This window comes from Marmota monax, unplaced genomic scaffold (assembly GCF_021218885.2).
Source record: "Marmota monax isolate L192 unplaced genomic scaffold, Marmota_monax_Labrador192_F-V1.1 WCK01_AAM20220418_F8-fsc00107, whole genome shotgun sequence".
NCBI classification, from domain to species: domain Eukaryota; kingdom Metazoa; phylum Chordata; class Mammalia; order Rodentia; family Sciuridae; genus Marmota; species Marmota monax.
Window position 1 is genome coordinate 4758789 of NW_026693761.1, and position 24382 is coordinate 4783170.

A 24382-nucleotide genomic window follows, 5' to 3' on the forward strand; every position below is an offset into this window, starting at 1 on the left:
TAATTTCTAAATTAATTGTCAAAAGATTTAGTTCGTTAATGCACACAGGGTTACTTTTATCTGCTAATGTTAAAGAAGTAATTGAATGAGAAAACTACTGAAAATGACAGAGCTTTCATAGGCAGCCTTTACTGTTGTGTATATGTGTTTGCAGCATGGATGAGGGCAGAACCCAAGCAGCAAAGAGTGAGCACATTTGCCAGGATGAAATAAAAGCATTAATTATATCCTAAAGGAATGTAAACTGCACTGGAAAAAACGAGGCCTAGAAAATAAACACACAGAAGAAATCCAGGGAAACAATATGGAGAGATATTACCATAGAGTTGGTCTGTAAATTCTTAAAAGAAAAGAAAGGAGGAACAGAAGAAAGTGCACTTTAAATGTAGTTATAAGTGCTCTAAGTCAGCTGTATGCAGCAAGTTACACCTGGTATACCTGAGCTTGGTAGGTGATGCTTTGTAAAACATCTGCCTGGGAAGAGTCTGAGTTTTAATGTAGGGAACAAATGAAGGAGAAACATGGCTTTTAAATGCTCATAGTAAAATGACAATTTGTGTGCATTTCCACTAAAAATCCTAGCAAACTGTATACCTCAAATCATTGTGTGATATGACTTCACTCTTTCTTTTAATGAAGCCTGATAACAGCAATTAAGATTACTAGGTATTTAAGTGACACTAGCTCAAAATTTAAACAGAATGACTCCTATCTGCAGTTAGAAGCACTTTAGAAGTCAACTGTTCCCTGTTTATGTTAGGTAATTTTATAGTTGTAGTAAGGGCTAAATAACTTGAATGCTCAGCAATATTATATTGCTATTCCTTTTTGTTTATCACTGCATCATAAACTTTCATGTGCATAAGAACTTTTTTTGCAACAGTATGTGTATAAAATCCACATACATTCTTTTTATAGAATGACTTAAGAGATTTTTGAGGATAATTCCAGTTTCTCCACATTTTTAAAGGTAGCACATACTTTAAGCAAAATTAATGATGTTTTTGCAGCTAAAATTTGCATTTACTTTCTTTGCTGTATAGACATACTTTACATGTGTATGTGTAGATTATAAATATTGTGTTCAATTATATTTATCATATATAGATAGATAAAACAACTCTATCCCAAAACATCCTTATGTTTTTCTGAACTAATCAGAAGTGAGTCACATACTTCAGCATGTGTCTCCTAAGAATGAGGGTATTATTTTGTATTACCAGTACAAAACTATAATCAATTCCTCCATTGTCTTTTGTAGTCTTTTGTTTTTTAATTTAAGATTCAATCTAGGCTTATTCATTGCATTTGATATTTGTCTCTTTGGCTCTTTCAGGTTGAAGAGTATTCATACCACTATTCTTCTTTTTTTTTTTTCTGTTTTCTTTTTATTTTTTACCATGTTGAATTCTCTGGAGTTTAGTATAGTTGCATTGTAGAATGCCCTATATACTGTGTTTTTCTGATTGTTTCTTAAACTAAATTCAAGTTAAACATTTCTGGCTGGGATATATCATAATTAATGTTATATATTTATTACAACACAATAAAAGACACACCATGCCAGCTTCTGCATTGGTGATGCAGTTCAATTACTTGGTTCAGGTGTTGCCTGCCAGACCTCCCCACTATAAAGGTATATTATTCCCAATGAAATTAAATAATTCAAAAAGTGATATTTTGAAAGTATGAATATCATATTCCCCAGCAACTTTTAAATAATTGTTATCATGTGATAATGATGCTTGCCTGAATCAGTTACTATTACTGGAAGCGACAATTATTGGTTTTTCTAATTTTATTTCTTTCTACATTTTTTTAACCTAAATTTTTCCTGTAAAGGAGAACTCTTCTCACCCCTCTCTATTTACATTATGACCATGCTGTCTTGGGGTATTTTTATTTTTTCTAACATAAATTCTAACATTGCTGTCTTTATTCATTTTTACACTCAATTTTTCCCAAACAAGCCAGTGGGAGCTCCTTTAAGACAGCTACACGCACAAAAAAATTTTTTAAATAGTTATGGCATTTTTGTCTTTAGGAAATTGTTAAAGTATCCTCCTGTATATTCTTCTAAAAGATTTTAGTTTTAAAATTTTTATATTTAGAATATGATCCATCTTAAATATTTTTTACATGCTGTAAGTTATGGCTTATTTATTTTTCCAAATTTGATGTGATTGTTTCAGTACCCTCTGAAAAGAAACTTTATATTTTCCATTTTGATCACTTTTAATTTTTTGTCAAAAGTCAAATTGCCATATAGATGTTGTTTGATTTCTGGGCTCCATTAATGTCCCATTGATCATTTATTAATCCTTAAGCTAGTACTACACTGTTTTGATTACTTAAATTTTATAAAAAGTCTTTAAGTTAGGTAGAGCTAATCCAGTTTTGTTATTCTTTTTTAAAACTGTTTTGGATATGTACATTTCTTTGCATTTCTACATATATTTTAGAATTAGCTTTTCAATTTATGTTAAAAAATTTTGGTCAGATTATGATTATAATTGAGTTAAATCTCTTGATCAGTTTGGAGAAAGCTGATATTTTAATAATATGAAGCTTTCTAATCCATGAACATATTATATCTCAACACTTATTTTCATCTTCAGTTTCAGCAATGTCTTGCAACTTTCACTGTTGAAATTTTGCATATTTTTAATTGAATTTCTAACTTAGTGTTTTGATTTTAATGCTATTTCAAATACCTTCCACTGTCCCCTTTCTCTCTCTTATCTAGTTCCTTTCCATTTCCATCCCCCAGAATTAAGGATTTGGGTAACCAGTAAATCACAAAATCTGAAGTGAGCTCTTGTTAAAAATATATATTTTTAAAGTTAAGCAAAAGATCTATTGATGCATCATGGTGTATGTCATCATGGAGACCTGGGTGCAGTATTCTCTGATGAGGCAAAGAGATGTAGAAAAGTGGAAGGAAGGAAAAGCAAAAACTTCACTGAGAAAGTGGCCTTTGAGTTAAGTTTTGTCCCATGAGTCAGAGCCATAGAGATAAGGAGAGTAGCATTCCAGGTGGAGAGACCAGTACAGGCATGAGTCAATGGTTTATGAGCATGTGATGCTTTCAGGGAACTGCTGGTGCTTTTTTGCATGGTGAAGTGGTTCTGGAGATAGAGGCAGAAGTACACCATGTGTTGAGTAAGGAGAGGATAAGTTATTTGAGCTGTACTTAAAACCATTTAATAAATGATGTCATAAGTTTAATTTCTTTCTCTAAAAAAGTTACTAGTGTTGGCTCAGTGCTGCTTTTTCTTTTTGTTTATTTTTGTATTAAATGTTTATCCATTTTTATTAGCACACCTATTTTATTTTATTTATTTTTATGTAGTGCTTAGGATTGAACCCAGCGCCTTGCACATGCTAGGTGAGCATTCTACTGTTGAGCAACAACCCCAGCCTCTGCTTTTTCTTTTTAATTGAACTAATGCCCTATTATTAGGAAATTTCCTAGTATAATTCAGATTTCTTATTTCTACTGATAAATGAAAAAATTTCCCCCATATTTCTAAAATGTCCTCCAAAGATTGGGTACACACCTCTCTCCTGCTTGCCTCTTACTCCTGACTCTAGCGGTCAGTTGTCAGTTTCTTTGAGTTTGCACTGTTGTTATTCTTACATGGTGATGTAATTATCTTTACAAACCTGGAGACTGAGAAACTTGAAGTGCCATATGTTAAGAAAAGTGTGAATTAGTTACTTATGTGTAAATGAAGAGTTGTCTCACAAGTTCAAAACATACATGATTCCCAAGTCCAAATGAATTATAAGTTATGTTCAGACATGCCTTTGGAATGCAGTGAAACATTTTAATAGGTAAACAAATATCTGGCTTTCTATTAAGTTGAATTTTATTTATATGAGTTTTTAGTTTCATTCATATATGAATTATGTGATGTTTTAGTGATACATTCTAATATGTTGGTCATATCTATGGGAGCTTTTGTGAGGTTTAAATGACATACATATCTTAAGTACTCAGCACTGTGGCAGACACAATGAGCCTCAGTGTGAAGAAGCTATTCTCTTGTTATAATGTTAATCTATGGTATACAATGCTATATTAACAATATTATGTTAGTGTGTTGTGTTAGTTTATACTATTTCCTTGTTGTGATTTATGATGTTGATGTTTTGTGCTTTGTGTTTTTGTTCAGATAATGTCATATTATGTATGCTAACTTTATTTAATGATAAGTTAGCTTTCCTTTCTCTTAAATGTTTTGTACCTGTATATACAGTCTGACTACGGTCCCTTTGCCAGTAATTCTTTGTTAGCTTTCTCAATTTTTATTTCTTGTGTGGTACATTCTTTTCAAGCTATTTAGTTTTTCTTAAAATAATTTATTATTTGTAGAGTGTTGACTTTGTTCATGGTGTTCAAATATAATTAGTGTAAAACATAATTTACACTTTTAAAATAACCTGTTATATAGAGCACTTGTATTTTTATTAACATCTCCCTCCCCAAATTAGGTTAATATTTGCCCTTTTAAAAGACTAATTCTTGGGTTTATTTGTTTGTTTGTTTATTTATTTTAATGGAAATGTTCATCAGTATATAGAAGTAGAAATTTTAATATAATGAATCACACCCACTCCTTAGTATCCATCAGTTTTTTATCTTTCTCATTTTGGATTTATTATTTGTACTCTGTCTTTGATTTTTTTGTTTTTATAGATTTTCTCATAGGATAGTTTTAGTTTTTCTAACTTTATTATGTGTACCCAATTTTTATTTAAAAAGTAAACTATTTTAAGGCAGTGGATTTCATAATAAGCCCAACTTAGACAGCTTTCTACCACTTTCACTACCATTAATTTTTAATAGTTTGTTGTTTGGGTTTTAACTTAGTAAGACCTAAGTTTTCAATTCTGCAAATATTTCAATAAAATTGACCCACGTGCACTAAAAGTGGTTGGGAATCATAAATTTGTTAAACGTGGTCCACTAAATAATTCTAGTTGAGGAAAATTATTGATAATTTTATGTAAAATCATAGTAACATTGATTGATATTATGGTTTAGTTATATTCTTATTGTTATTTTATAATTATGTTGTATAGTAGGTATTCTACATTTGGGATGGTGGGACAAAATGGGTTAAATATTTTTTTCTCAATAATTATTTTAGACAATATTGCTGTTATGTATTCCTGTTCTGTGCACGGTTTGCCCGTTTTTCACATACTTATTGCAAGATTTATTGAATTTGAATTTTTTGGTAGTCTATGTTATGGTCAGTTTGTAAACATGATTTATTATCTCAATAGCTTATAGTTTATCTCTGTAAGGTTAAAATAACTATATTTTAAGAACTTCATAGTAGTAGTCAACTAATACACATATATAAATATATTAGTTGTAGTTGGATACAATTTATTTATATATTTATTTTTATGTGGTGCTGAGGATTGAACCCAGGGCCTTGTACGTGCTAGGCGAGCACTTTACTGCTGAGCCACAATCTCAGCTCCTTATAGTTTTTAAATATAAAAAAAGATTAAAAGAAGAGTAAACTAGCAGACCTTCCCATTGTATTATATAGCCTGTCATTTACTTAGCATTTGTCTTTCTTAGTTTGCAAAGATGTGTTTTATATGTCTGTTCTTTCTTGGAAGATAGGGATTGAGACTGAATGATGAATATTAAATCTGAATTCAAATTTATTGTACTTGTCAGTTTTGGGGAATCTAAATGTTAGCTATCCTAGCCTAGTTAAAAAGATATAGTCAGAATTTTTAGAGCTCAATTATGCATCCTGAGTGTTTGCATACTCTATATTAAAAATCTTTAGCTAAACTAGATACTTCCCCTCCCTTTCTTTTATTGGTATCCATTAATAGTCACACCCAAGTACTTGCAAGTCAGGTGTATAATAGGCAGATGTTTCATTACCATCGCACAGTCAAGTTTAGAGAGTATATCTTTGGTTTGAGTCTGTTAACTGTGGTCCACTAAGTAATTTCAGTTTAGGAATATTACTGATAATTACATGTAAGTTTATAAAGATATTGGGGGAATATCGGAGTGATGATTCATTATTCTGAAATCCTCTTTGGAATGTATTACTGCATATCATATATAGAATGTGCTAATATTTCATGACAGCTAAGGTTAATGTCTGAATGATATCTCTAGTAGTTTCCAGAGAGCAGTTTTGTGCCTGATAATGCCATTGAGGGGCATCATAATACATCTAGACATCCTCCTCTTAAAAAGCTGCTCAGTGATACTACACTGGGGACCATTAGGAAGGCTCCCCCTCTCTTCTTTTTTTTGGGGGGGGTGGTCACATCCCCAGGCCCACTGGTGACTATTAGGGTTTCAGTCCAGCTCCTCCTTGTTGACTGGGAATCCTGATTTGCCAGCAGTCATGTGCATAACTCAGTGGAGAGCAGTTCTGTTCATATTGACAGACATGTCTCAGTATCTGCAGGGAATACCTTGACTGCCATATGGACTAGATGTTTATTTAACCTGACCAGCATGTAGAATATATCAGTTTATAGAATTAGAAAAATGTTGTGGGAAGTACGCAAGTAATTATTGAATTAAATTGTAGTACAGATTTTAGAAATTTTTTTTTAACATTGTATTTAACTTGGGGCATGTATTAGTCAGCTTTTTATAACTGTGAAAAATAATTCAGGAAAACAACTTAGAGGAGGAATGATTTATTTGGGCTTATGGTTTTAGTCCACGGTTGGTTAGCTTCATTGCTTTGGGCCTGAAGTAAGGCAGAACATCATGGCAGAAGAGCATGGCAGAGGAAAGCTGTTAGTTCAGGGCAATCAGGAAACAGGGGTGGGAGTGTGGGGGCTGAGGATAAAATGTACCTTTCTAGGGCACACCTACAGTGATCCACTTTCTCCCTGTGTTCCCACTCCTACACTTTCTTCAACCTCCCAATATCCATTCAAATGATTAATACATCAAATGGCCTAATCCATTGATAAGGTTAGAGCCTTCATAATCTAGTTAGTTCCTAGAAGCTCCACCTCTGCACAGTGTCTCCTTGGGACAAAGCCTTCAGTACATTAGACTTTGGGGAACATACATGGTGTAAAGGAAAACAAGACTGTTTTAAAATATCATCATGATGGTTATATACAATTTGCTAAAGGTTTGTTTGGTCGTGACTTATTTAAGCTTCCTCTAGTGTTTCCTAGTATGATAGTTCTTCAGCTTGAGAAGCTGGATTGTCATACAGATGCATCAACTCTCTCACCTTGCCCATGACCACAGCCTTTCTTTCCCCAGTGGTTACCTTTGAATAACCTTTTGTAAAGCAACTTTCTATCAACTCTTCATATTCCAGGGTAGAATGAACATGCTTCATGGCATCAATTATGTGAAGAAGTTCAGGACATGAACCACACATTTTTATTTCTTCAAAACATCTTACCTACAAACTACCTTTGTGTGTTTTCAAAGTAGTGACAGCCTCCTGTAAGCAAACGTTAATGGAAGTAGGAATCACTGGTTGAATTTGACCTGTTGGTTTTCCAGGTCTTCTTAGGCCTGGCATGACATTCCTTATCTCATATTGGTACCCTCAGGAGACATTTCTGTCTCAATGGGTTTTTTCCTTGATTGACGGTCCCCTTCTCCCCACCATGTGCTTACTTTTTAAAGCATCTGATGTTTTTTCGGCTGTCATACCTCTCATCCTGGCAATGTGTTTTTGTAATCCCTCATTATTCACATCCCCCACATTTATATGCTTTATCTTAGAAACTGAGGACTTGAAACAGGACTTTTACCATTATAAACCAGATTTTATAACATGTGATGGTCCTTGCAAGAGGTAGCCAGCCCAGGCTGTTTTGTGCCTCCATTAAAACCCAGACCCAGAATAGAGTGGGCACAGCTGAGTCAACCCATGTTTTTAGGAACTCTCAAATCCCATGACTGCATCCCAGGGGCCATTTGAATACCTTTTACTATGTTGTCTATATCCTTGTAGGGTCTAAGGTGAAACGGGATGATAGAGAAGGAAGAGTCAAGTTTTAATCCTAAGATATATCTTAATATATATTAGGTAGAAACATTCTTACAGTCCAGATAGGCCTCAATTGCTTTGCCTATAAAACAAGAATCAGAATAGATCAGGATGATAGGACTTAGACTAAGTCCAGGTTGGAGGCCAAGTGGAGAGTATAAGCCCCACCTAAAGGCATCAGCAACTTGGTTTTATCATTATGGCCAGGGAATGCAGGCCTGGTGATTTTATATGTTTCAACTTTTCAGGAGAACCTGGGAATATGGAAAATATAATTATTTAAAATGTTAGCAATTAATTTAGGGTATAAGACTAAGCAAGACATGTCTCTAAGCCACATATTCTGTATAGACTATTCTGATTTAAATATTTTCAATGCCTGTTGTCTGACATTCTCTCTTGTAGTGTTCTGGCTGCTGCCAGAAGTAATACAGAGAAGACTGGGCATTTGGGTTGACAGACTTGGCTGCCATTCAGTAGGAGCCCACATTCCCTCTCCACTCTTCTAGGAAGGCATGAGAGATTGTGGGACTTCTGTAAAATGGGAGTAAGTGGTACCTGCTGCTGCACTGTAACTGCAGCTCTTTGCCAACTGAATATTTTCACTACTATGTGGAAGCAGATGAAACTGAAGTTTGGCTCAGCTTTGCACCCAGCAGAGGGACAAATGAAAGAAAAGATTTCATTTCGTTTGCTTGCATTTTCACACATGGGAAAGATATTATTGAAGAAGCCACCAGTACAGGTGGGATAGTTTATCTCCAGTTACTAATAGTGTGGAATTAATGAACGAGAACATAACAAAGAGTGGTGTGTCCATTCTCTAAGTCCTGCTCAAGTGGCCTGGATAAGCCAATATTAGATAAGATCACCTGTGCCTATGTGTGGTGTGTCAGAAGAGCAAACTATGAAAAAGTAAAAATGAATTACATTTTTTGCTAATCAGAGTATTCATTGTGAAAAAATAATATTCATAAATTAAGCATACACCTTTTTAAGGCTGGCTTTAGCTAAATAACTGCAAGTCTTGTTTAGGACCCCTTTCGGGAAGCTGATAAAAGCACTATTCCTTCTTTCTAGGAGAGTCAAGATAGTAAAGTCAATGTTTTAGACTTTGTGGGCCATGTACCCTTTGTTTCAACTATTCAGTCCTGCTGTCTTAGTGTGAAAGCATCTGTAGACGGATATGGCATTTTTGTGGGTGGGAGAGTACTGGGAATTGAACTCTAGGATGCTCAACCACTGAGCCACGTCCCTAGCCCTATTTTGTGTTTTATGAGTTGCTTAGCCCCTCACTTTTCCTGAAGCTGGCTTTGAACTCTTGATCCTCCTGCCTCAGCCTTCCGAGCCATTGGGATTTGTACAGGCCCATAGAGATGGATGTGGCAGTGTTCTAATAAAATTTGATGTTCGAAAACAGACAGTTTTTAATATTTTATCTGCAACCTACTGTTTGCTGATCCCTGGTTTAGAACATTGATAGCTATGTAGGATTGGAGTAGTAATCAGCAAATACATATTCACTTTCCCTCTTCTCTTATGGAACATACATCCCAGCTCTGCTCCCTTTGGATTTGGCCTTGGGAAAAACTATTGTGAGCAGCACAGTGTATTCAGAGAGTAAATGTGCTTTCATAGCCTAGCTTGTTTCTTGAGCTTTTGCCATCTTTCATGATAAGAACTTGCTCCGGATCTTCCTAGTCCAAGGAAATTGACAAATCAATTAAGAGTACAGGGACCTGACCCAACACAGTTTGAGACCAAGCTCTGCTTCCTAGAGCCTGAAGCCCAGAGCTGCCTTATATGAGCTCAGTGTAGATCAGGTGAACTTCAGGCCACTTGTAGACTTAAGAGCTGAGAATAAATGTGGATTGTTTTAAATTGTTGAGCTTTGGATAGCAGGTTAATGCAATATAATTACGGAAATAACTGGCTGATAATTGTAACACAGAGGAGGATAGTTGTTATCCTTTGATGTTCAACAATTAAGACATAAGTCCCTTTTTCAAAAACCAAAACAACAAGAGGATTCTATTTCCTCACACAAAACCCTTGACTTGCTGTGTCCCTTTTAGGCTCATCGAGAAACTAACTAGTGCTTTTTTATTTTATACTTCTCCACCCTACTCTCCACTCTTAGTACTTCTCCATAGTTGGAATAAATCCTGAATTGTAGATATAACATCCTATGTGTACAGCTAAATGGATGTGTAATACTGGTTTTAGAGAGGCAAAGCTTTCCTAAGCCAACACCAGGAAGATCTCAATACCAAGGACTGAATATTTAACACTTCTGAAATGACATCTGGGAAAACATCCAAGCTCTTCCTCAGAAAGAAAGAGTTGTAGTCTCCTAACTTCAACAGATTTTGAGGTCCTACTCTGTGCTGGGCTCTGAATTACATGCTAGATAGAATTTATTCAGTTTTACCTGTTTTGTTCCTGCTGTCTCTCATGTAGTGGGCTGCTCCCTGGTCAGATGTAGGACCTTCAAGGAGTATGCCATTTAGCAGGAAAAGCAGCCCAGTAAATGGCCCACTGTGATAAGAAATATCACAAGTGGCACATCCATTGTTTTGAAGGAGCAAAGAAGAGATGCACTTTATCTTGGGGATTAGAATTTGAGGATAATTCCAGAAGGAACTGAATTCCAGAAAGATACTCATATTGTATCTTTATGAAGGAAATGAGTAGGATGAAGTCCAGTAATTGTGGAACAAAAATGGGCTTCAGCAATGATCCTTCTCTTTACATATTAAAAGAAAGCTGTCACAGCAGTGGGTGTTAGAATCACCTGGTTCAGCTGCCTGGAAGTTTACCAGAATCTACAGGTGATACTGATAACAGGTGCACCCCAAAAGCACATCATTTTGTTGCATTTAAAAATAATCTGAACTAAAAGAATTCCAAGACACATTTTATGAACTTTTCTCAGATTTCCTTGATTTTGCCTCAAGAACCTTCAAATATTGACTTTGTTGGACAGGTAGCTATACTCCAGTAGATGGGTTTCCACCATCTGGACTAGCCAGTCTCATATCCAGAGTTTTTGCACCTTCCTGCAAGGCTTGAGTGAAAGGCCATACCCAGGAATGTGTGCACTGGTTTTTGAGAAGAACCAGATGAAGCAATCAGAAATGCAGTGTAGGTAACTTCCTTTCAGGAGAAATATGACTAAGGAAACAGATCCCTGGAAGGAGCTCCCTTTCTCATAGACTGCTGTAAGGCATCGTTTCTCCATTTGGCTTCTCTGGAGATTCACCGTCTTTTCCAGGCTTATTGAAAACTAGGGCTTTTCCTCCTTCCTTGTTTCACTAATTTTTATACTAACTTATTTACCCTACTTTTTTTTAATTGGTTGTTCAAAACGTTACAAAGCTCATGACATATCATCTTTCATACATTTGATTCAAGTGGGTTATGAACTCCCATTTTTACCCCAAATAAAAATTGCAGAATCACATCGGTTACACATTCACATTTTTAAATCATGCCATATTAGTGACTGTTGTATTCTGCCACCTTTCCTATCCCCTACTATCCCCCCTCCCCTCCCCTCCCATCTTCCCTCTCTACCTCATCTGCTGTTGTTCAGTTCTCTCCCTTGTTTTTTCCTCCCCTTTCCCCTCAAAACCTCTTATATGTAATTTTGTGTAACATTGAGGGTCTCCTTCCATTTCCATACAATTTCCCTTCTCTCTCCCTTTCCCTCCCACCACTCGTCTCTGTTTAATGTTAATCTTTTCCTCATGCTCTTCCTCCCTGCTCTGTTTTTAGTTGCTCTCCTTATATCAAAGAAGACATTTGGCATTTGTTTTCTAAGGATTGGCTAGCTTCACTTAGCATAATATGCTCTAATGCCATCCATTTCCCTGCAAGTTCCATGATTTTGTCATTTTTAGTGCTGCGTAATACTCCATTGTGTATAAATGCCACATTTTTTTTATCCATTCATCTATTGAAGGGCATCTAGGTTGGTTCCACAGTCTAGCTATTGTGAATTGTGCTGCTATGATCATTGATGTGGCAGTATCCCTATAGTACGCTCTTTTAAGGTCCTCAGGGAATAGTCCGAGAAGGGCGATAGCTGGGTCAAATGGTGGTTCCATTCCCAGCTTTCCCAGGAATCTCCATACTGCTTTCCAAATTGGCCGCACCAATTTGCAGTCCCACCAGCAATGTACAGGTATACACTTTTCCCCACATCCTCGCCAGCACTTATTGTTGTTTGACTTCATAATGGCTGCCAATCTTACTGGAGTGAGATGGTATCTTAGGGTGGTTTTGATTTGCATTTCTCTGACTGCTAGAGATGGTGAGCATTTTTTCATGTACTTGTTGATTGATTGTATGTCCTCCTCTGAGAAGTGTCTGTTCAGGTCCTTGGCCCATTTGTTGATTGGGTTATTTGTTCTCTTATTGTTTAATTTTTTGAGTTCTTTGTATATTCTGGATATTAGGGCTCTATCTGAAGTGTGAGGGGTAAAAATTTGTTCCCAGGATGTAGGCTCCCTGTTTACCTCTCTTATTATTTCTCTTGCTGAGAAAAAACTTTTTAGTTTAAGTAAGTCCCATTTGTTTATTCTTGTTATTAACTCTTGGGCTATGGGCATCCTATTAAGGAATTTGGAGCCCGACCCCACAATATGTAGATTGGAGCCAACTTTTTCTTCTATCAGGCGCAGAGTCTCTGATTTGATATCAAGCTCTTTGATCCATTTTGAGTTAACTTTTGTGCATGGCGAGAGAAAGGGGTTCAGCTTCATTTTGTTGCATATGGATTTCCAGTTTTCCCAGCACCATTTGTTGAAGATGCTATCCTTCCTCCATTGCATGCTTTTAGCCCCTTTATCAAATATAAGAAAGTTGTAATTTTGTGGATTGGTCTCTGTGTCCTCTATTCTGTACCATTGGTCCACCTGCCTGTTTTGGTACCAATACCATGCTGTTTTTGTTACTATTGCTCTGTAGTACAGTTTGAAATCTGGTATCGCTATACCTCCAAATTCACACTTCCTGCTTAGAATTGCTTTTGCTATTCTGGGACTTTTGTTTTTCCATATGAATTTCATGATTGTTTTATCTATTTCTACAAGAAATGCCATAGGGATTTTGATTGGCATTGCATTAAACCTGTAGAGAACTTTGGGTAATATCGCCATTTTGATGATGTTAGTTTTGCCTATCCATGAACAGGGTATATTTTTCCATCTTCTAAGATCTTGTTCTATTTCTCTCTTTAGGGTTCTGTAGTTTTCATTGTATAAATCTTTCACCTCTTTTGTTAGGTTGATTCCCAAGTATTTTATTTTATTTTTTTGAGGATATTGTGAATGGAGTGGTTTTCCTCATTTCCATTTCAGAAGTTTTGTTGCTGATATACAGGAATGCCTTTGATTTATGCGTGTTGATATTATATCCTGCCACTTTGCTGAATTCATTTATTAGTTCTAGTAGTTTCTTTGTACACCCTTTTGGATCTTCTAGGTATAGAATCAGTTCGCCTGCAAATAGTGATAATTTAAGTTCTTCTTTTCCTATTTTTATGCCTTTAATTTCTTTTGTCTGTCTAATTGCTCTGGCTAGTATTGCAAGAACTCAATTGAATAGAAGTGGTGAGAGAGGGCATCCCTGTCTTGTTCCAGATTTTAGAGGGAATGCCTTCAGTTTTTCTCCATTTAGAATGATGCTAGCCTGAGGCTTAGCATATATAGCTTTTACAATGTTGAGGTAAGTTCCTGTTATCCCTAGTTTTTCTAGTGTTTTGAACATAAAGGGATGCTGTACTTTGTCGAATGCTTTTTCTGCATCTATCAAGATGATCATATGGTTCTTATCTTTAAGTCTATTGATGTGGTGAATAACCTTTATTGATTTCCGTATATTGAACCAGCCTTGCATCCCAGGGATGAATCCTACTTGATAATGGTGCACAATTTTTTTGATATGCTTTTGTATTTGATTCGCCAGGATTTTATTGAGAATTTTTGCATCTAAGTTCATTAGAGATATTGGTCTGTAGTTTTCTTTCTTTGAAGTGTCTTTGTCTGGTTTCGGGATCAGGGTGATGTTGGCCTCACAGAATGAATTTGGAAGAGCTCCTTCTTTTTCTATTTCTTGAAATAGCTTGAAAAGTATTGGTATTAATTCTTCTTTGAAGGTTTTGTAAAACTCCGCTGTATACCCATCCGGTCCAGGGCTTTTCTTGGTTGGTAGTCTTTTGATGGCTTCTTCTATTTCTTGCTTTGTTATTGGTCTGTTTAAATTGTGTGTGTCTTCCTGACTCAATCTGGGCAGATCATATGACTTAAGAAATTTATCGATATCTTCACTATCTTCTATTTTATTGGAATATAGGGTTTCAGAATACTTTCTAATTATCTTTTGTATTTCTGTAGTGTCCGTTGTAATATTACCTTTTTCATCCCGTATGTTAGTAATTTGAATTCTCTCTCTTCTTCTCTTCATTAGCATGGCTAAGGGTCTGTCGATCTTATTTATTTTTTCGAAGAACCAACTTTTAGTTTTATCAATTTTTTCAATGGTTTTTTTTTGTTTCAATTTTGTTGATTTCCGCTCTGATTTTAATTATTTCTTGTCTTCTACTACATTTGCTGTTGTTTTGCTCTTCCTTTTCTAGGGTTTTGAGATGAAGTGTGAGTTCATTTATTTGTTGGTTTTTTCTTTTTTTGAGGAATGAACTCCAGGAAATGAATTTCCCTCTTAAAACTGCTTTCATTGTGTCCCATAGATTCCGGTATGTTGTGTCTGTATTGTCGTTTATCTCTAAGAATTTTTTGTTTTCCTCCTTTATGTCCTTCTCTAACCCATTGATCATTCAGTAACATATTGTTCATTTTCCATGTGATGTAGGATTTTTCCTTCCTTCTTTTATCATTGATTTCCAGTTTCATTCCATTATGATCAGATAAGGTGCATGGCATTATCTCCACACCTTTATATTTACTAAGAGTTGCCCTATGGCATAATATATGGTCTGTCTTTGAGTAAGATCCGTATGCTGCTGAGAAGAACGTGTATCCACTTGATGATGGTTGATATATTCTATATATGTCGGTTAAGTCTAGGTTATTGATTGTGTTATTGAGTTCTATAGTTTCTTTATTCAGCTTTTGTCTGGAGGATCTGTCTAATGGAGAGAGCGGTATGTTGAAGTCACCCATAATTATTGTGTTGTCGTCTATTTGACTCTTGAACTTGAGGAGAGTTTGTTTTATGTACGTTGCAGCACCATTGTTTGGTGCATACATATTGATAATTGTTATGTCTTATTGGTGGATGGTTCCTTTTAACAGTATATAGTGTCCTTCTTTATCCCTTTTGATTAACTTAGGTTTGAAGTTGATTTTATTCGATATGAATATGGCCACTCCTGCTTGCTTCCGAGGGCCATGTGAGTGGTATGATTTTTCCCAACCTTTCACCTTCAGCCTGTGTATGTCTTTTCCTATCATATGAGTCTCCTGAAGGCAGCATATTGTTGGATCTGTTTTTTTAATCCAGGTTACTAGCCTATGTCTCTTGGTTGGTGAATTTAAGCCATTAACATTTAAGGTTACTATTGAAATATGGTTTGTACTTCCAGTCATGTTTATTTATTTATTTATTTTAGTTTGGCTAGTTTTTCCTCTTTGGTTATTTTTCTCCCCCTTTACTGAGATACCTCCCACTTTTAGTTTTGGGTACTATTTTTCAATTCCTCTTCTTGTAGTATTTTGCTCAAAATGCCTTGCAGTGCTGGATTTTTGGCTGCGAATTCTTTTAACTTTTGTTTATCGTGAAAGATTTTAATTTCATTGTCAAATCTGAAGCTTAATTTTGCTGGATACAGTATTCTTGGTTGGAATCCATTATTTTTCAGTGTTTGAAATACGTTGTTCCAGGATCTTCTTGCTTTCAATGTCTGTGATGAAAAATCAGCCGTTAACCTAATTGGTTTACCGCTGAATGTAATCTGCCTCCTTTCTCTCGTAGCTTTTAATGTTCTCCTTGTTCTGTATGTTGGATATCTTCATAATTATGTGTCTTGGAGTTGGTCTATTACGGTTTTGAATGTTTGGGGTCCTGTAGGCTTCCAGGATTTGGCAATCCATTCCATCTTTCATATCTGGGAAGTTTTCTAGGATTATTTCATTTAATAGGTTGTCCATTCCTTTGGTTTGAACCTCTATACCTTCTTCTATCCCAGTGACTCTCAAGTTTGGTTTTTTTATGACATCCCATATCTCTTGGATAGATTGCTCGTGAGTTTTAAGCATCCTTTCTGTGTTGACTGTATTCTTTTCAAGTTGATAAACTTTGTCTTCATTATCTGATATTCTGACTTCTACTTGATCTAGTCTATTTGTAATATTCTCATTTGAGTTTTTAATTTGCTTTATGGTTTCCTGCATTTCTAGGATTACTGTTTGATTTTTTAAAAAAATCTCTATCTCCTGGTAGAGCTTGTTCTTTGCCATTTGAATTTGTTTATTTAATTCGTTTTCAAAATATACTTTCATTGCTTGGACTTGCTGTCTCATGTCTTCTCTAATATTCCGTTCCATCTGAGTTAGGTATGCCTTGAGTTCTTTCTCTGTCCATTTTTCTGATGCCTCTAGGTCCTCCTGTAGATTTAAGTTGTCCTGCATTGTTTGTAATCCTTTTTTCCCTTGTTTTTTTCATGTTGTTCACGTTACTTTCTAGCTCTGTTTGACTGCTGTGTTTCTGCTTTCTCCTATAAATTTGTTTTGGTTTTGTATATCTCTGTTGTCTCTCCTTTGTGGTAGGAGACTATGCCTAGAAATGTTGGGCTTTATTGTACTTTAAAGCTGATTCATTCAATTCATAAAAGGCTTCAGGATTCTGTATGCATGTAGTGATTTGTTGTTTGTTCTTTGGACTTTATGTTTAGGTTAGGTGCTATGATGGTATGAGGGTTAGTATGTCTTGGCTACTTTAGAAGATTGCTCTACTGAAGGGGGATATTAACAGACGATTGGATCAGGGTGTTTGGTAGTAGCTAGGTATTTAGGAGCCCTATAGACAGCCTCGAAACATTCACCTATTTGCATTTAGACAATTATACGTAATGGAAGACGTAATGCTTGGGATGAAAGTTGGGGGTAGGGGAAGGAAGGTGCTCTTAAAAAGAAAGAAGGAGAGAGAGATAGATTAGGGGAGAATGCAAAGAACAATAAAACTTGAAACGGGAAAGAAAGAAAGAAGGAAAAGGGGAGAAAAGCACAAAGAGAGAAAAATAAAAGAAAAAATTGAAGTCTTAGAAATCCATTTTCTTCTCTTCCAGTAGGCGGAGCTGTGCCCTCCGAGCCGAGCTTCTGCCCTCTATGTGCTGACAGCAATCCCTGTAAGGCGGCTCCTGGGAGTCTCTCAATCCTGTTAGTTCAGAGCCGTTTCACTTCTCCGGCCCCTCCCACCTTCCACCTGCCAGCCAGTCATCCAGGTCCTGTTCACCTGAGGTGGTTCCCCAAGGATCTGGTTACACTTGCAGCCCCACCACGTGTCCTATTTCCCGAACGACTGAGAACTCTCTCTGTCATTCATCTAAGCCTCAGTGCTGTGGTGCGGTGATCTGGGAACCAACAGTTTAATTTTTTCAGACCCCTTTGGTGGGCACGCCCCCGGAAACTGGCGGGTAAGACCTTGGGTGTCACCGCTGGTGGTAAGGGGAGTTGGGGAACGGGAATCCCCTCTGCTTCCCTACAGACACGCCCCCGGAGAGATTCCCGAGGTTTCCTGGCTGCTTGTATCTGGAGGGGGTGGGAGTCATACACCTGCTAAAGTGGATTCCGCTGGGAAGGAATTCCGTTGGCCGAACTCCGGTGACCTCACCTCTCTGCTATGGCGGGCCCCAGGCTCCTTGCCGGAGTGTCAGAAGGGAGGGGTGGGACTGGTCTGTCTCTGGTTGGTTTCAGTTCACGGTTCGCTATTTCATGAAGGCTTGGCTAGAGACCTCTTCCTAGAGTCCCTGCGCCGCTCCTGCTGAGCTGCGCCTGGGGGGTTGCCGCCCAGTCACAGGGGCCTCGGGCGGGTGGCCGAGGGTCGCCGAGTCGCGCGGGCAGCGGCTGGCGGGTCTGGACCTCTGCGCCGCGTGGCAGAGATTCACTTATCTGGGGCAAACTGTCACCTCCAAAAATCCTACTAATTCCCGGCCGGTTTCTCTTCAGTGGAATTTTGCTAGGAGTTTCTCAGCAGGTAGAATCTAAGCGTATCAATGCGTCTCTCTGACCCCGTTATTGAGGAGGTATTGAAAGCGCTGCCTCCCCGCCCGCCGCCATGTTGGATCCCTACCCTACTTTTTTTAAAAAAAAACAAATTTAAAGAATTTAGGCTAAGACATTCAATGTATATACATTTAAGAAGAAATTTGAGACATACTTGTAGTTACAAGTGTTCTAATTCAAGTCTATCAAAATGAAATAAGACAGTAAAAAATCAAATCCAGTCTTATAAAGGACAACAACACAAAAACCAAGAGTTTCATATAGAACACAGATTAGCTGATATTTCCTTAGGTATTTTTGACCAATACTCCCAGTAGTTCTGAGTTCACAGTCTAATTTATGAGAATAAAGAAGATTGTTAAGCTTTTTCTTTGCTCCCATTTGCCCACAAGTCCCTACGAATTCCTCCAAGAAACTATCACTAGGAACCATTTTTATGGGGGTGGGAAGGAGAGGGAGCAGGTGGAGGTTGTTGATTTTGCTTACCTGCTATTGTGAACTTCAAGACACTCTGATAGGTGGCTTTTAGACAGTTCACCAACAGTGCCAGAGATAGAGGTCAAAGATGGTCAAATGTTTCTAACTTTGATTAGTATGTTTGTAGCATGGGTCTATCAAATTAAGGACCCTCTTTTCTTATTTTCTCTTTTTAGTAGAAGTTTCTCTAAAACAAATTTATTTTTGAAATCTGTTGCATATTTTTTCATGACCTAGAACATCTACATTTGTCACTATATGAAGATCGATTTGCTGCATTAAGTATAGTTAAATAAAAAAAGCAAAGGAAGCTTTCTTCCCCCTTTTTAATTTCCCTTTTTGTCAGAGAAAGATCAATTTGATGAGCCAGGTTGTGCAGAGCAATTTGTGCTTTGGGAAACTTTGTTATTGAAGCTACTACAAGTATCTGTAGCAGTTATACACATACATCTGAAAAATAATGCAATAATTTTGCTTACCTTCTAGTGTGAACTCTAAGACACTCTGAGACGTGGCTTTTAGTCAGTTCACCAGCAGTGTCAGAGACAGAGGTCAAAGATGGCCAGATGATTTTAAGTTTGATTAGTATGTTTGTAGCAATTTATTTAATTACTTCAAACATGATTTATCTAATTACTTCCCTATTACTCATTTCCCAAGTCATGTGTATGCCATTGTGATGTTCTGCTTTGTTGGGTTTTATATTCATGAGTAGTGGATTTTTGAAACAAGGAGGACTGAGACTAATAAAATAATCTTGAAAATGACTTTAAAAAGAGCCCTTAATTTGGATTGCAAATTTGTTAATGTTTTTACAAAATAGTGAACTTAAGAATTTAAATTTTTTAAATATGTTGCTAATGGATTATTAGATTGACTTAAGAATTATCTGGGTTGCTTTATCTTATTAAAGAATATGTTGTTGCAGAAATGTACCTATTTTCATACAGGTTCAGTTCTAGAGGGCATATCAGCTATCCTTTTAAACTTCAAGTATGTGTTTCATCACAGAAAACACTATTTACACTCATTCATTTTGACTTACTATTACAGAGTTAACTCACTAGAAGTCTGACAGGCAAGGTTTTCTTTTCTTTTCTTTTTAAGTTAGCTGCTTTATGGGGAATATTCTATAGGCCATTGATAGTCCTTTTACTAGGATGCTTTTCATAGTATCCAGACAAATCATGTAGAAGTACTTAACATTTTTGGAACTTTATATTTTCTTTATACAAGGTGCAAAAGTAAACTCCTACTGAGCTTTTCAAAATGCTTTGCTGATTTGCTGATTCTGAGGAAGCAAAGTGAATAAACAAGATACTGTTATCTTGTTTATTAATGTTGGCTAGATTAGGGGAAATTAAAGAGAAGGACTCCATAGTATCCTGGAGATTTCTGTCCAAGAGCCTAACAAAATGACAATTGAATTTATTCCTGCTGTTATAAATGTAGTATGTTCAAATTAAGAAATTTGAAGAATGTAGAAACAGTAAAAAGAAGAGGAAAATACAGTATCATCAGGCAGAGGTAATCATTACTAACATCTTATATATTTTGTATGTACATTCTTTAAAGAATTTGGTTTAGGTGTATTTTATAGTCGTAAACAAACTACATGTTTATATTTCATATAGTGTTAGATTTTTATTAAGTTATCACTCAAACATGTTTCTAAGTCCTTACAAATGCTTCATAACCATTCATTTTAATCTGTCTACTATGGCTACGCCATGATTTATCTAATTACTTCCCTATTATTAGATATTTAGATCATTTTCTAATTTATACTACTATAGATATGAAGTATTTTAATAGAGATTTTTGTTGAAATATAATACAGTTTATGTACTTATACATAAGTGTAAAGCATTTTGAAATTTTCACCAGTCAACATGACACTGAAACTGTCTGTATCAGTGAATTATCTCTTAACTGAACACACCCATGTTACCTTTACTAAATCAAGAGATAGAACTTTACCAAGTCCGCTAAATGCACTCCCGCATTGTGCCCTGCAATCATCATTCCCTTCCTCTTGCTCCAAGGTAACTAACTACTAACTTGACTCATAATATATCAATTTTGCTTTGAATGTCTTTAGTTTAAATAATTTCCTTTAAAATTTCCAGAAGTAGAGTATGAATATTTAAAAAATATTAGTTAATATAATCAATAATTTTTATAAAAATATCAAATCATTTTTCCACCATATTATATACATAATGCAAAGGATTATTTTTTTCTGCATGTGGGAAGGAAGAAAGATCAGCTCAATGTTAAAGAGACAACATTCTGGACAGGGAATAAGACCAAATGAGACCATGTTGCTTTGGAGAAATCTCAGCAGTCTGCTTCCAACTTCTGTTACCCAGCTAGAAAATGCTTCTCTTTTTCTGGACATAGCTAATCATGGCACATTTAAAAAGATGAGCATGGTAAGCTATACTGGTTCTTAATGCTTCTGGACACAAATAACATATGAACATCTACCCACATTCATGGCCAAAGAAAAGCACATGAGTTCAGTAGGTCATAGAGTCCATATATCCTCATACAAGGAGAGATATTATAGGAAGAGAAACGGAAATATTTGGCAAACAATCATACTATCCACTATATCTTTCATTGATGAAGTTAGATTGTTTAGATTATTCATCTTTTTATAATAAGATTTTTCATCTTATTATTGAAATACTTCCTGGTCTTGGGGAACCTGCATTTCTACATAGGGCTATACCTTCTGTAATCATTAATTGGGTGGTTACATACTGTTGAACTTTTGAGGGTTGAACTTTTGGGCGCACAAACAACTCTTCCAAGAAGAGGCCCAGAAACATATGTTCATTAAGAAGTAATGGGGAAATTCTATGTTTATTAAGCACTTCAGGTTAAAAAAAAAATCTTCATTAGGAAACAAGGTTTTTCTTTTTTTTTTTTTTTCTTTTTTAGTAGCTGAAAGCTTATATGTTCTCCTTATGTGTGCAAGCAAATGTTCAGTAAATGGTTTCCTAGTTCATAGGCAATGACACTTGCAGGACAGTGGGGGTCTTCTCCCTGGCACAGCAAAAGAGCTGGCTTGGTGCTTTCAGCTTTCACAAGACATTTGCTTCAGGTTATCAGGGTTGACTTTTGGTTATGGTTAACACCCTTTCCTATCATAAATTTGTGTTCTTCTTTATTGCATTCTTCTTGATTTTTTCTGTAGCAGATATTTTGTGGTGTTGAGAACATTAAGTGTTGTTAATTTCATGTTCTCTTTGTCTTTATTAAAACATGAATACCTTCTATCAGGACCCTCTGCTGCTCAGTTAGACAGTCTCACAGTCATGAGGGTAGTGTGCTTGTACTAGGTAAAATATAATACAGTTTATGTACTTATACATTGATTTAATATGATCTCTCTCTTTCATTTCCCAAAGGTCTCTTCTCTCTAGGGATGGTGAAGTTGGGAAAAGGTTCCTTTAACCCTTCTCCGGGATGAACCACCTGCCAGACATGGAGAATACACTCACTGGGAGCCAGAGCTCCCATGCTTCTCTGCGCGAGGTCCACTCCATCAACCCCACACAACTCATGGCCAGGATTGAGTCCTATGAAGGAAGGGAAAAGAAAGGCATATCCGATGTCAGGAGGACTTTCTGTTTGTTTGTCACCTTTGACCTCTTATTTGTAACATTACTATGGATAATAGAGTTAAATGTAAGTTGATTTTTTTTCATGACTTTTATAAGAAATGAGTCCAGAAACAAAAATATATTCTTCAAATAAACTTTTTATGTATCATTTAGTGAATTTCATCTTTTTCCAGATGATGCAGCATTGTTTGAAACAAATGAGTAAATTTAAAGCTCACTTTGGCTTTTTGAAATTTGAATTCCTAGTGTTTTGCTCAATAATAAGAGTTGACAAACTTTAGGATGTGGGATAAATTCAGTTGGCATGTCTTAGCAAAGTTTTGTTGGAACACAGCTATGCCCATTTGTTTATATATGCCTATGGTTTCACTTTGTGTGTAAGTAGTTGGGTTAAGTAGTTAAGCCAGAGACCTTCTGGCCTAAGAGGCAAAAATAATTATTTCCTAGACCTTTTCAGAATGAATTCACCAACTTCTCAAAAATACACAAAATGTTTCTGAAATGTTTTAGCTATTACATCTACTTTTCTAGCGCCATTGCTGCAGATTTTGTGTATTTTTTTTCAGAGATCACTTTTTCATATTATATCAAGTAAGTTTTCTTAGAGGCATTTGGACATATGCAATTATATTACCAAATAATTGCCTCCGTCAGTGTTGCCTGTTACAAATGTAATGCACAATTTAAAGCATATAATTTAAGATTCTATAGTTGTTACAGTAATAAAAGTTAAAATAAACAAGAGAAATTCATTATAAACATATTTTATTTAACCTGATATGCCTATTTTCTCCCAAAGCCCTGGTTCAGGTTGATTATATTTTTCCCCAACTAACAGTGGGTTCTTCCTGAAGGCTTCCCCCTCAGCAACACTCTTGCCTTCATCAACACAACTCATTGATTGCATTCATCAGCCACTCTTGCTTGCTTCCTTTTGCTCTCAGAATGTAACAGGCTCCTTTTTGTCTTGGGTCCTCTGTACTAGTAGTTTCCTCTGTATGAGGAATAAATAAATTCCTTTATTTAATAAATAAATTCCTTTATTCTTTTGTAGATTCTGATATCCTATCATTCTGAAGTCAGTTTAAATGTCACCATCATTCTGTCAGACTGTCCTGCTTCTGTTTTCTGTATAGTACTTATTTTCTTACTTGTCCTCTCTCCTGCCTTGCTAGGATGCATGCTAATGAAGACAGAGATATTGTTTTGTTTTCAGAAGTTTCTTTAATTAAAACAGTGAGTGTTTGGTACTCCATGGGTGCCCAGGAAATATTTAACAAATGGACAAAGATCATTGTGGTAGTGGTGTGTAGCTTGATTATATTAGTGGCATGTTAGCACTATAAGAACACTAACTCAGGAGCTGTTGAAAGAATGCCATTTGAGATTGTGTGAGTAGGAGGGAAGAGCTCACCTGAGAAGCAGAAGACTTGCTGACAGTCTGATTTTATCCTCCCTAGTAACCAAAGATGACTCTCAACTTTTTAATGATGGACTTAGAAATTGTCCCTGTGCCAAAATGCTTGGGACCAGAAGTTTCAGATTTTGTATTTAAAATTTCTCAGTATTTTCTTATATATAATGAGATATCTTGGGGTTGAGACAAATTCTAAACACAAAATTTATTCATATGTACTTTATATACATCCTGAAGGTAATTTTGTACTGTTTTTCGAGGGCCTGCATTTGGGATGAGAGATCAAATGTGGAATTTTCCACTTGTGGTGAGAATGCCAGTGCTCAAAATGTTTCACATTTTGTAGCATTTCAGATTTTATATCTTTGAATGAAGAATGGTCAGTTTGAACCAGAAAGAATTTGATTTGGTGTTCAACTATAGTCAGTCAATTTGACATACCTAGAGCTAGACAAAGATTGTGAAATAAGGATTTAGAGTGTAAGTTAAGGTTTTAGGTAATAAATCCTAAATATCTTATTGAAAAAAACACAAAGTTAGGGTCTTTTTTAAAGTGAGAAGATACCAGAGGAAAACTTTTTC

General features: G+C 36.0%; 1 protein-coding gene across 4 annotated transcripts in view; it reads left to right on the forward strand.

The window, feature by feature from the left end:
- The window catches only part of Stard3nl (STARD3 N-terminal like), a 65926-nt gene that overhangs the window by 13404 nt on the left and 28140 nt on the right, over window positions 1–24382 (forward strand). For all 4 annotated transcript variants that reach the window (XR_009228332.1, XR_009228333.1, XM_046460634.2 and 1 more), the window contains exon 2: window positions 22168–22447. Coding sequence is in view for 2 of the 4 variants with exons in the window: in XM_046460634.2 (XP_046316590.1) it covers window positions 22226–22447 (222 nt within the window). In the remaining 2 variants the exon portion in view is untranslated. The remainder of the gene's footprint in view (window positions 1–22167; window positions 22448–24382) is intronic.